Below are 13,914 nucleotides of genomic sequence, written 5' to 3' on the forward strand. Positions count from 1 at the left end.
TGAGGTTAAGGAGGGGGAGGGTGTGTAGGATTTGTGTTACAGAAGAAAGGAACTGGTGCCAACTGCTTAACCATGGTTAGGCAATCCTCAGTCCTACATTGGCAAAGCCATTCTTTGTTTTCCAATCTTCCCTACTGACTACATTGTATCACAATAAATTTAAAATCATTCACTTGAAGACTTAATGATGCAATTTTAAAACTGTTTATCAAGTTACAAATGGAAACAGCACTATCCCCAGTTTTTACATCCTAGAAGTATCTCTGAAACTGACTGGAGCTAACAATTGTAACAAGCGTACCCAAATGTAGACTTATTTATCAACCATTGGGTATGTTCTCTCTGATCTTGCCAACAGACTAAAAACATGGACTTTACTAGCAACTCATCCAAATCAATGGAAATATATTAATAGGGCAAAATATTAAAATTTGCATGAGCCTTAAAGAAAAACTCCTAAGGTATTATTTTTGTGGAAATAAAGAAAACATTGCTGATGCAGTGCATAAAATACAAAATAACCAAATAGGTAGAAAATTAGTCCCTATTACATTGAGACAGTTATGGGGGAAATATTCACTGAATTTTAAGGAGAATTCAAGCGGTCTCTACTCCAAAATACTAGATAATAGAAGCAAACCTGCTATCAGCTGCTAACATTGTTCTGACTTGCAACTGGGGGGAAAAGCACTTCAAAGATGGGCTTCATGTTGTGGTACTATGTGGACATTACTACAAATATTCAAATGTAGGTGAAGAATACTTTTAAAGCAGGCTTTATACTGGGAAAATGTTTTTTATTCAAACTGCCATAACTGTACACAGAACACCAGATTGTCCATTTTGTGACATATTTGTCAGTATCTTGCATATTACTGTTTAATTAATAGTTATTGTGCATTGATATTTTAATGCTTTCATTTCTCCTTCACAAACAAATTCATGTTAAGTTTTTGGGGAATTCTCAATGTTATTTTAAGATCCACAAATTCATGCCCAGAATAACTAAAAAAAAAAAAAAAGCCTGGAAACACATCCAAACAATGCTGGAAGTGTAGCCACCAAAATATTCTCCATAAGGCCCCAAGGCGAGGCGTCAAATTATATGTATATCAGGTACCCTCAATGTATATATGACCGTAGGAAGCTGCCTTACATCAAGTGAATGTTTACTTTGACAGGCAGGCACTCTCCAGGATCCCATGCAGAGGACAGTGTTCCCCAGCACCTGCTACCTATGACTCCTTTAACTGGAGAGGTATCATAGCAATCGCAGCAAGACAGAGGGAAAAAGTCTCAAACATACAGATCACATGGAGTGGAACAATTCAAGTTCCCGGTCTACTAGATACTTAAAAATCTGATGTTGTCCAGGAATTATATATGAATTTACAATTGTGTGGTCCTTCATTAAGTAAAAAACCACACCTTGAACTGGATACACAGGAGCCTAGGCCAATCATGCCCCCATCACGTACTGCCCTAAGAAGTCAATATCTTTTACATTTGTATAACCACCAAAGAACATTCAAGGGCTATTCTCATATTCAGTGCACTGAATCCTGGCAGAATTGTAGTAATATAACTCAACTTAAACTAAATACACTGAAGTTTTTGCAAGTCGAAGTCTAAACAAACATTTTAAAAAATTATTTTCCAGAGCAAGGAAATGCACTCTTATCCTTTTAAAAATGATAAAGCCATTAATTATGGGGAAACGGCTAGAATAAAATAACTGATAAACAGAGCCACAGGAGACTAGAATGCCTTTTAAATTCAGCTTGCCCTCATTTTTCATTACAGTCTACTAGCATGTTACTGTTGCATGTATATCCTCCTTGCACTGGCAGCCTCTCAACATGCAGATTAGTAGAAGGATCATTTCAATTATTGTTACCTCCCGGAAGACCATTAGAGAAAGTGCCACAGCAATTCTCAATCCATTCTGTTGATATGTTGTGGTTCTCAAAGAGAGGAAAACACAGCAGATGAACATCTAGAATTCCACAATGAAGTAAAGATACACTTACAGGCAGTAACTACAATACACTGTTCTCAGTGCTGTCAGCTTGTGTACCCCAGATCATAATTTCTGAAAGTTATCAGAAATGTCAGGTATTTACCCTATGATCTACTAGCTCCATTTACAGAGATCCACTTTATCCCAGACCCCAGTGGGAGCCACTGATCATCAAGCAGGCTCCAAATGGAAACAATTCAGAGGCAAACCTGCTCTGACATGCAGCAGTAGGTTGGGCCCCCACACCAATCATCTTTCCAAGTACGCTTTTATTTTCTTCCAAGTGAATGACTGATATTCACCCCTCTGTAAAAAGAAGTGTTTCACTCCCAACATTATACACCCATTTCTCCTGACAACCTCTACAATATATAACTTCCTTTGACTTCCCCTCACCCTGCCACTAATTTCACTATGACACCTCTTTTTCTTTACTGACAGTTTCCCTGGGTCAGTTCTTATCTGTTCCCTACCACTACCATTTCATTATTTGAACGGTTTTTATTCTACTTTTGCTGCCCAATCCAAGTTTCAAGACTAAGGAAAAATTATTCTCCCATCCCAGTCTGAGGCAATTGCTTTCCTCATGATTTTTACTAGTATTTTGTGATGTTTAACTGCCATATGGTCTCAATGCAGGCAAAACTCCAGTCTGCATGCTCTGAATTTTTTTCCCATAAGGAAAGGACTTGCAATCTCCATGAGAAGTTCTTCCCCCATATTCTGGAAAAAGTTGAATTTGCAAAACCTCAGGACCTAGAATGTTCTTTGGGCCTTAGCATTACACAGTATCTCTACCTACAGAAACCTTTAGCTCAGCATTGAGTAATTTGTCCAGGATTAAGCGCCAAATGTGTACAGAAACTAAATTAACATTCAATTCACATAATTTTCATAGCATTCTGATTTACAGTGGATACTTAATTCCAGTTACCAAGACTGAGGGAATTGGCTGTTTGCATCTTTGGCAAGAGATGGGTTTAACACAAGAGCAAGAACAGGGAAAGAATACCCTTATTTGCTTAAGGCGATATATTCAAACTGTGTTTAGGGGGACAAGAGTTCCTTGAAAGCTCATCAGGGATTCTCCTCAATGAAATGCTCAGTAACAACAAGCATCCCTGGAAGACAGCACACCCATCATTAGCAATCTTCCCCTGCAATGGGAACCCACAGTGCACTATGGATATATTCTACATATTTTGGCAGCCCAGCTAAACAGGAGGGTGGCAGATTTATTTGTTCAAACCTGGGACTAACATACTGAATCGAGGTCCAATTTTCAGGGCACAAGGGGTCAATCAACCCATTTCTCACTTACCTCTCTGCAGTCTGTCTCTCTCTACACCTAGAACTTTGCTATTAAGCTACGCAAAGGATACTTACAAAAAAAACCATCAAAACTAAAAAACACCAGGAGAAAAGCAATTGAGGGGAGCACAGACATTTTCATTCCCCTCACTTGCTCATCCCATTCTGCTTTAAAAATCATACACACTTTGTGTGCTTGAGGAAGACCCAGAATTAAGTAAACAGGCTTGACACTATCATGTCTACTTTGGATCCCTCAGGGCAACAATGAGGGAGGCCTGGCCAGCATGCTAATATGTGCTACAGTACAGTCCCAGAATCCTCTGCAACACAGTCGAGTTCTGTGGCACCTCTGCAGATAAGCCAGGGTGGAAAGAATTCCCTGAAAGCACAAGGTTTGAAAGACACTTGGTTAGGGAATAAGTTCATTTCATTGTGCCAGAAATAAGGATGTTGAACAATAGGCAGACATGTTGCAGAAATGGATGGTACAATAAAGGAGGTCAATGTTACTTTGCTGTTTCTGTATTAGTTATGCTGTCACATCATCCACTACATACTGATTCTTAAACAGTGATCCACCTTTTAAAACTTACTTAATACTACCTGGAATAAAATGAATTATAATTTTTCAAACACATCTACAAACATTCATTTTTTGTGAAAACGGAACCCTCAAAATTCTAATAATATCCTGTAGGCTAAGAAACACACATTATATTCTGCTTTAAAACTATCTGCAATAAATCTAAATTAAACTCCAGCAAAATCAAGTTACTATTTTTAATTAGCGGCTGTTAAACAATTTTTTTCAAAGAACATAACACATCCAGATACAAAAACACAGTATGTACTATGATTACATCAGCAGAGAGTTAACTAACATAAAACCTGTAAGTCAGAATTGCAAATAAGTCCATTAACAATTTTTTATTAGCCCACCTGCCCACTTTGTGACAAAATAAATAAATAAATAAATCCTGCAGTTTTGCCCAGAAACCTGAAGGAAATTCTTAAAACAGATAATCAATAAGGTATATATTTTAGACAATTTACATAACATTAAAACACTAAAAACAAGTGTGTGTGTGTGTGTGTGTGTGTATAAATAAAAAACAAATATACAGATGAAAAGATTGACATATAATCCTTTAGTGCCACTGGTACACACTTATACTTGAATACAGAAACTGACACATTAATTAAAATAGACCAGACAGCTCCCAACCTATCTAAACTTCTGGACCTTTTGCAGATGGATTCCCAACACACCCAGTATGGAAGGTTGCCCTCGTTTGGAACAACAGCAGATTTACACAACCCACAGAAGCCACGTCCACGGCAGCAATCCCCATCACGACCTCCATCCCTCCCTCCCTCCCTCCGCAAAACAATGGGGACGAGGCGCAATAGCTGTCAAAAGGGCTTTTACGGCTTACTGGCCTAAAATAGAGAATCCCCCCCCCTCCGTCGCGTGTCGTGGGGAGGGGGGGGAGCGTGGATTCAATCAGCAAGACTTTGCACGGGAAAGTAAGTCCTCGCGGGCGGAGGCGGGGGGAAGAGGAGAGGAGGTAGGGCAGAAAATGAAGATCGCTTCCGCCATCATCCGGACTGAGCGAGGAGGGGGGGGGGGCGGAGAGCGCTGCAGCCGCGCAGAGGCCGGCGGCGTTCGGGATGCCTCCGGGGGGCTCCCGCGAGGGAGCCGGGGAAGCCCCTCGGCGCATCCCAGGCGGCGCGGGCGGGCGGGGTGGGGCGGGGGGCGCGCCTGGGTGGGCCTCCGCCCTCCTTTATGTCCCGGACCGGCCTGCCGGGAGATTACGGGGCCCGACGGGCGGGGCCGGCCTCCGTCCTCAAGCGCGGGAGGGAGCCGCTCGGGGCGAGACGGAGACGACGACGGCGGCGGCGGCCCTCCGCCTCTCACCCCCCTCCCTCCCTCCCTCCCTCCCGAGGGCCAAGGCTCGCCTCTGCCTCTCTCTCTCTCACCTCAGAGACCTCGTCCTCGTCGCTGCCGGACCCGCCGCCGCCGCCGCCTCCGCTCCTCAGCACGGCAGCCGCCAGCTTGAAGTCGAGGGCGGCGGCGGCGGCGGCAGCGGCGGCCCCGGCCTCTCCCGAAGTTGTTGCCGAGCCCGCCGGCCCGCAGGGCCCGGCCTCTCCGAAGAGGCGCACGGCCCGCAAGCCGAGCGGGTTAGGCCCGGCCGTGGAGGCCTCGGCGGCGGCGGCGGCGGCCGGGGCGGCGCGGGGCGTCACCAGGTCTATCTCCTCATCGCCGGCGGGGGTCGGGGCGGCCGAGCCGTCCGTGAGCATCGCGCGCTGATCCGAGCTGAGGCCGCGGGAGGAGGGGAGGGGGGGGAAGCGCCGTCTCCGTCCCCTCACAGCAGCAGCAGCGCCACTAACTTCTCACACCCTACCTGACCCACGGCCGCTGCGATGCCCTCGCTAACCCATTCCGCCGCTTCCATTGGCTAAGCCGCTCTGATGACCGGGTCCTATTGGCCCAGGCGCCCGTCCGTCTGGGCCCTCGTCACGCGCTCCTCCGCCCTCCCACCAGCAAGATGCTTTGAGAGCACACGCTGGGGCGGTTTGGACAGCCCGCCTACCACCTTAGGACTTGTACGGTCGCTTCCTGAAACTCCTTCGAGACTATTGGGTAGCTTCTGTGTCAATCAAGCACAAACTCCAGAACTTGGTGAGCTGAATGGCCAGGAGAACAGTCGCTCGAGGCTTTCATGCGTTTCATTGCGCAGGGGACGCGTCAATCCTGCCGCGCTCCTCTTGGCGGCGTGCGATTGGGTGACGCCCCTTCGGTTCCCACCTTTCTCCCTTTCCGAGCAAAGGTCTCGGTCAGCAAGAACAGGCTCCCCCGTTCCAGTTCTGGAGGCACTGATTGGAAGGGCGGCGTGCCTGTTAATCGTGCGGCCCACCTCTAAGAGCCCACCTGTCTCTTCACCCCTGTCCAAAGCTCTCCGTAGCGGGAGCGTGATTGGACGCGGCGCACGTCAGTCACGGAGGGCCTGAAGGCTGTTTCCCGGCTAACCTCCATCCCATAGAAAAGCCTTCCGAGTTGCCATTTTGTAGGGTTTTCCCAGCGCGGCCTTCGGAGGCCGGCCGGCCGCAATGCCGGGGACGGGGCCCCTCGGCCGCCCCGACCCCCAAGCCCCCCAAGGGGGAGCCCACAAGGCCCCTCCGTCGGGCACGCGCCACGTTCCCCTCGCCCCTTCCCTCCAGGCGGTCAGGGCGCTGCAAGGCCTCTGGCAGAGGAAGGTCGTTCCTGGCGCCTCTCCACGGGCCCCGGCGCCTTCGCCCCAGGCCTCCCCACGGGCTCCTTCCCCTGGCTCAGACAATGGCCTGGCCTGCAGCGGCTTCCCAGGCAGCCACCACCGACCCCTCTGGCCTCAGACAGCCCAAGGGCAGATGTCAAAATCCACGCGAGGAGACCGTTGTGGGGAAGCCAAACTCCTGAAGGAAACCCCTGCTTAACAAAAAGAGCATGGCGTATAGAGACCGATGGAAGGGGAGGGAGAGAAATTACTCTTTTAACATTCCTGGGCATTTGAATATGTGGATAGAGCAGGGGTTCCCAACCTTTTTTTGACCAGGGGCCACTAGGACTTTTTTGTTCGGTGCAGGGACCCCGAGGTTCAAAATAAAAATGCAGAGAATTTGAAAATAAACTTTAATCATAGCTGTTAGTTAAACATTAAACTTAGAATAATATTTGAATATATATATCTATATATATTTCTATCTATATCTATCTATATATATATATATATATATATATATGTCTATCTATATATCTATCTCTCTCTCTCTCTCTATATATATATATATATAATAGAGAACTTTTAATTGAAAATATTAATTTATTATGGGTTTATAACTTTGTTTCGCGGCCCTTAATTTAGTTCTCGACCCCTGGGGGGTCCACAGACCCCCGGTTGGGAACCAGTGGTATAGAGAGAGAGATTACATGCAGAGATGTTACTCTAACGGGTGGGGAACCTTTTTTCCATGAAGGGCCATTTGGATATTGATAACATCATTCGCGGGCCATACAAAAGTATCAAAAATTAGCCGGCCAAGCCCAAGCAGGCAGCTGCCCCAAATGAGCCCCCCCCCCCCCCCCGTGGGCAAGCAGGCAGGCATCCAACTAGTGGCGCACTCGCCCACCTGGTGGCACAGGATAGTCTGTTGCACCAGCCAGGCGTAGCCGTCCAGCCGCACGGCGGAGTTGCTCCTGCTCTGCATGGTCGGGGCCGGATTCAACAGCCGGCTCCTGCTACCTCTGCCTGCAGGGGTGAAATGAGGACACACTGGCTAAGAACTCCCCCCCGCGCGCGCGCGCATTCTGGACCTGCCTCCTTTAACTCCTCCATTTTCGCCACTTTCGCCCCAGCCTTCTTGTAGTACAAAGGGAATACGGTTCTCCATGGCCCAGGTGGGAAAGGATTAACACAGTTTCTTGGGCGGTCCTACAAGCACCATAGCTAACAATTCTTCTGCAAGGGGGGGGGAAAGGTTTCTCAGCAAAACAAACCCACATCTGTCTTGAATAGAGGCTATTCCTGTCCGTGGGAGGGGGCAGATCACCAGCCTTAGATCCTTCTGAGCTAGAGATCAGCCAGGAGCCACAAAGGGCCAGACCAAATGATTTCGCGGGCCTTAAACGGCCCCCGAGCCTGACGTTCCCCACCCCTGCTCTAACATTTCTGGAGATTTTAATGTATATATATATAGAGAGAGAGAGGGAGTGTTGGTTTTTATATGCCGACTTTCTCTGCCACATCAGGGAGAATCAAACTGGCTTACAATTGCCTTCCCCTCCCCACAACAGATGCCCTGTGAGGTAGGTGGGGCGGAGAGAGCTGTGACTAGCCCAAGGTCCCCCAGCTGGTTTCATGTGGAGGAGTGGGGAATCCAACCCGGTTCTCCAGACCAGACTCCACCGCTCCAAACCACCGCTCTACACCACCACTATTCCTATACGCCACACTACATGCAGAGACATTACTCTTTAACATTTCTGTATGTATGTAATTCACAGTGGGTAGCCGTGTTAGTCTGTCTGCAGTAGTAGAAAAGGGCAAGAGTCCAGTAGCACCTTAAAGACTAACAAAAATATTTTCTGGTAGGGTATGAGCTTTCGTGAGCCACAGCTCACGAAAGCTCATACCCTACCAGAAAATATTTTTGTTAGTCTTTAAGGTGCTACTGGACTCTTGCCCTTTTCTACTACTGTATGTATGTGTGTGTGTATCTGTGTGTATATACTCCAGAAATGTTAGAATAATGTGCAGACGTTGGAAAATAAAAACTGTGGTGTTTGGGTGGCGTGTGTGGTTGCCATAGCAACTCAAAATGGCACCTCAAGGAGGTGAGAGTGGAGACAACTGAAAGGTGTATGTGTTAAGGAGTCAGGAGAAAGGATCCTGGAACGACAGGGGGAAAGCAAGGTCTAGTGGTCACGGGTTTTTCTCTTGGTCCCACCCCCATTCAGAAGTTAGTGTGCATTTTTTTTTCTTTTTCTTTTTTTGCTTTATGCATTCACTCTCCCAAATCACCTGAAGTCTGGTAAAAACCAGAGAGGCTTTGATATCGCATGGGTTAAAAGTGGGAGTTTTTAGTGGCCAGTTGTGAAAGTGTTCACAACCTCTGAGCCAGGTGCCAAAAGTAGATGCCATCACACATTTAACTTTGGCCTACTCGTTGTTCCGCTTCAATTAATCTTTATGCCTCTGCAAGGCATCTGAAATAACTATTGCTAAATAATTCTGGGGTGTGTTGACAAACTGAATTCTTCTATGTGTTATGGGAATGGGCATGTATGCAGGATAGAGGGTGGGATGCAAATCAAATAATAAATAAATCAAATAAATATGAGAATTATCTCTCATGGAAGTCGTCGTTCTTGCATGTGAAAAGAGAATTTCAAACTCTCCTGTTTTTTCCTAACATAACACATAATTTGGGTTGCTACATTGTTCCCATTTTTCAGCCAAAGCTTAACTCCCAAAGTAGCTTGGATCAATCGTAAAACAATAATGATGTCAATTAAATTTAATAAAGGCAGGGAAGGGATTTTCAGTGAGGTCCTGGTCCAGGCACACTTTTCTCCCTCTGGACTCAGCCAGGCAGTTGTCATCATGGTGAAGAAGGCTTTCAGATATATTTGGACACAGGCATGAAGAATTTTTCTTCTTTCTCTGGTGGTTCCATATAATGTGATAACATTTACTAGAGTGTTTTTTGTTTTTTTTGTTTTTGCTTTATGCATCCACTCTCCCAAATCACCTTAAGCTCATTCACAATCAAGCATGTAAATATGTCCTTGTTTTTATGTTTTTCCACAACAAACCAAATGGAAGCTCACAGTACATGGACTTTTCTGCTCTCAGCCAGATTCACATATGTGTTGCTAATGTAAATGACAAGAGTTCACAAACCGCCACCCCCCATATGAATCAAATAGACAGAACATTTCAATTCAATTCAAGACACTTTATTGCTAAAATAGTCCATGGATGATCATGATGGGTAGCTGTGTTTGTCTGTAGCAGTAGAATAGAGCAAGAGCCCCGTAACACCTTAAAGACTAACAAAATTTCTGGCAGGGCCCGAGCTTTCGTGAGTCACAGCTCACAGTTCTGAAGAAGTGAGCTGTGACTCACAAAAGCTCAGACCCTGCCAGAAATTTTGTTAGTCTTTAAGGTGCTACAGGGCTCTTGCTCTTTTCTACTACTAAAATGTTAGGGCTTGGATTCAGATCACTATGGCTCACTCTATACTACATGACAAAATATATGTTAATGTATCTGAAGGTTGGTTGATGTTTTCTCAATGGGCCTTAGTATTAGGAGATGGCTCTGTCTGATAGGAAGAGATGGCCCTCCCTCTTGAGAAAGAAAGTGCAATTCAGCTGCTGAAAGGAACAGAGAATGAAGCAAGATAAGAGAAGAAGTATTTCCTTTTGTCCATCTCGAATCTACTGCCCATCGGCTTCATTGGATGCCCTCGAGTTCTAGTATTCTGGGAGAGGGAGAAAAAGTTATCTTTATCAACTCTTTTCACCCCGTGCATAATTTTATAAATCTCTATCATGTCCTCTCTTACTCGTCTCTTTTCTAAACTGAAAAGTCCCAGACTGTTCATCCTTTCCTCATAGGGAAAGTGCTCCAACTCTAGGGTTGCCAGCTCCAGGTAATGAAATACCTGGAGCTTTTCGGCGAGAAGCCAGATGAGGGTAGGGTTTGGGGAGGGACTTCAATGGCCATAGAATCCATCTTCTGAAATTGCCATTTTCTCCAGGGGAACTGATTTTTGTTGCCTGGAGATCAGTTGTCCTAGCAGGAGATCTCCAGCCACCACCTGGAGGTTGGCAACCCTACCCAACCCTCTAATCACCTTGGTTTCCCTTTTACTTTTTTTCAGCTCTGTGATGTCCTTTTTGATATACAGTGACCAGAACTGCACACAGTTCTGCACAGAACAGCATATTTTATTTAGGAAATAAATATAAGTCCTTTATTGTAAAGGAACTCTACACTGGATAGCAAAGGTAGAGAAAGGCATTCTAGCTGTGCTAGGATGGAGAGAGACTAGAGAGCGTGTCTTAAGTAACTTGGATGAGAACAAAGTCATGATGGACTAAGCTTTCACCTCCTCCGTCTTGTCCACATGGCCAGTGTTGTGTATGTGTATAGTTGGGGAGTAAGCAAGGGGAGACCTAGGAGCTTGAGTTCTGCACGAAGGATCCTAAACCCTGCTCACCCTATTGGTCAAGCAAACAGACCCCATTGGCTCTAAGCCAGCATGCACCATTGGTCACCAGGAGGTTATGTCCCCCTATTACGGATCAAGGGGGGAGTGGCCGCAGGCGGCCAAGGGGGCATATAAACAGGGTTTGCTTGTTGTGTTAACCAGTTCTGTTCCTGTAATCAATAAATGCGGTTGTTGTTTGAACTCCGTCTCCGACCTCGTGAATCCTTCCCACGCGGATTTAACAGCCAGGAAAAATGAGAAGTCCCAACCATGAGAACTAAGGTAACGCTGAACTTTAAACTACTTCAACTTCATGTCCTATTTAGACATCATTTAGGATAAGTACCAAGTGTAAGGAAAAGGGATCATGTGTTTTCACCTTTTTTTTAATCCCTTGCTCAGCTTGAACTCTTGAACAGAACATGTGTATTCTTTTTATTCATTTATTAAACTTACTTATACTCTGAATGTTCTGAGTACGATCTCTGGAAAGTCAGCATGCCTATTTGGTCTTGCTAGGAATTCCAGGGCCACTATGCAGAGGCAATGGCAAACCACTTCTGTTTAGATTTGCCAACCACCAGGTGGTGGCTGTTGGGGTCTCCCGGGATTACAGCTGATCTACAGGCAACAGAGATCAGTTCAGCTGGCAACCCTACCTCTGTTGGTCTCTTGCCTTGAAAACCCTATAGGAGGGTTCTTCAACCTTTTTGAGCCTATGGCACTTTAGGAATTGGGCACAACCACAAAATGGCCACTGCAGGAGGCAAGCCATGCACAGAGGAAGCCCAAGGACAGGGGATGAGAGTAGTAATTTTTTAAAAAATATACTGGGAAAGAGGAGTGTGTGAGAGAACAAAACCAACACAGTGTTGGCAGCTGCTACCTACACAATGTTATTTTAATCTGCACAGCCAAACAGAAGCGCTGCTGGACAAGAGCCCCACCTGGCCCCACCTACTTTCTAAAAACCTTTGGAGCGCACCAGGAAAGATGCCAGGGGGCACCATGTTGGGGACACCTGCCCTATGGGGTCGCTAAAGTCAGCTGCGACTTGATGGCACTTTACTCATCAAATCTGAAGTGCAGTAACAGAGAGGAGCAGCGGTCAAGCTCACCATCCCTCGCCCGTAATAGCTCAAAATCACAAAGTTGCAATGGATCGCCCCTGTGGTAGTCTGTAGGAGCAAAGTGGTGTAGTGGTTAAGAGTGGTGGTTTGGAGCTGTGGACTCTGACCTGAAGAACTGGGTTTGATTCCCCACTCCTCCACATTAGCGGCGGAGGCTAATCTGGTGAACCGGGTTGGTTTCCCCACTTCTCCACATGAAGCCAGCTGGGTGACCTTGGGCTTGTCACATTCTCTCAGCCCCACCCTACCCCACAGGGTGTCTGTTGTGGGGAGGGGAAGGGAAGGTGATTGTAAGCTGGTCTGATTCTTCCTTAAGTGGTAGAGAAAGTCGGCATATAAAAACCAACTCCTCTTCTTCTTCGTCTTCATCTTCATGAACAGGCGGAGCAACTAGGTGGTGCCTCTAAATGACTAGGCTGGTACCAAGTGCTAGATGTGCATTTAGCAAGTGATACTCTGAGTTGCTGGGGGCAGCTGGAGTTATCCAGTTTGTTTCTGGGCACCCCTGGGGGGTGAGGAGACGAGGTAGTGTTGCTGAGTGGGAACTTGGGATGTCTGCAGGGTGTTCTGACCTCCTGGGGTCCAACCCGAAGGAAGAGGGGGCTTGCGTTTCTGTTCCTTCAGACATACAAATCACAAATGTTAACCCACAAAGCCCTGTCTGTAGTTCCATTGCTTGAGGTTCATGGGGGGGGGTCATTATGCGAGGAGCACAAGGGGTGGGATGCATAGATGGTGTTGATAGATCACTGTGTGCCGAGCAGTTGTAGTGTGAGGGAGGATCTACTCTGTCAGATCCTCTGTCGATTTCACCTATATTGTTATTAAAACTGCTTGGAGAGCCACCCCTCCACACACTCACCCTCCCTCCCTCCCATTTGACGCTTCCAACGCGTGCTTCTCTTACTTTTCATTGGTAGGAAAAGGAGCAGCCACTTCTGGATTGTGGCCAGAGGTGACGGATGCTGCCACCCCATGTGCTGAGCCTGCCTCTACCAACACAGCACAGACAACCTAGGTCGAAGATATCCTCGTGTCGGTGCAAAAGCCCTCAAAAGGTCCCTCTGGGAGTTGTGTAAATAAAGTTCCACTTCACCATGCCATGCTGCTATGCTTCATAGCGGAATACACGAAGCTGCCTTCTACCGAATCAGGTCATCGGTCCATCAAGGTCAGTATTGTCAACTCAGCCTGACAGTAGCTCTCCGGGGTCTCCGGTAGAGGTCTTTCAAATCACCTGCTAGCTCTTCTTTTTCTGTTTAACTGGAGATGCTGGGGCTTGAACACGGGACCTTCTGCATTCCAGGCAGATGCTCTGCCCCTGAACCATGTCCCCTCCCCTCATCCACGCCCACTGAAAAACCCCTTCGGTTTCCCTGAACAGAAGGGAGGACTGCGGCGGGTGTTTATTGCCAGAAAGGTTCAGGCCCTCTGGAAAGCAGTACAGGTGCAACTCGCATGTAGCTGGTAGGCTACCAAGTCTTCCACCTCTGGCACCACCAAAGCAGTGGGCAGCTCACAGGTTGTGTGATGAGGAGCAAAAGAGCAAATCTCATGTCTGCCACCATGGAGGAAGGTTTGGATACAAGAGTGGTAAATGTTGGGGTATTTTTCAAATCATTTTTAATCATGTATCCAATGTGGATAGCCTCCAACTGAGGCTATCGTATTTTGGTCAAACGTGAGATGACAAGA

At 46.7% G+C, this 13,914-nt stretch overlaps 1 protein-coding gene across 8 annotated transcripts in view; it reads right to left on the reverse strand.

The window, feature by feature from the left end:
* ANKHD1 (ankyrin repeat and KH domain containing 1) overlaps nt 1-5,761 on the reverse strand; it is a 125,878-nt gene extending 120,117 nt beyond the window's left edge. For all 8 annotated transcript variants that reach the window (XM_056862630.1, XM_056862628.1, XM_056862625.1 and 5 more), the window contains exon 1: nt 5,315-5,761. In XM_056862630.1, the coding sequence (XP_056718608.1) occupies nt 5,315-5,635 (321 nt within the window). In that variant the 5' untranslated portion in view covers nt 5,636-5,761. The remainder of the gene's footprint in view (nt 1-5,314) is intronic.
* Between the last annotated feature and the right edge of the window lie 8,153 nt (nt 5,762-13,914).

This window comes from Euleptes europaea, chromosome 17 (genome assembly GCF_029931775.1).
Source record: "Euleptes europaea isolate rEulEur1 chromosome 17, rEulEur1.hap1, whole genome shotgun sequence".
Lineage (NCBI taxonomy): Eukaryota > Metazoa > Chordata > Lepidosauria > Squamata > Sphaerodactylidae > Euleptes > Euleptes europaea.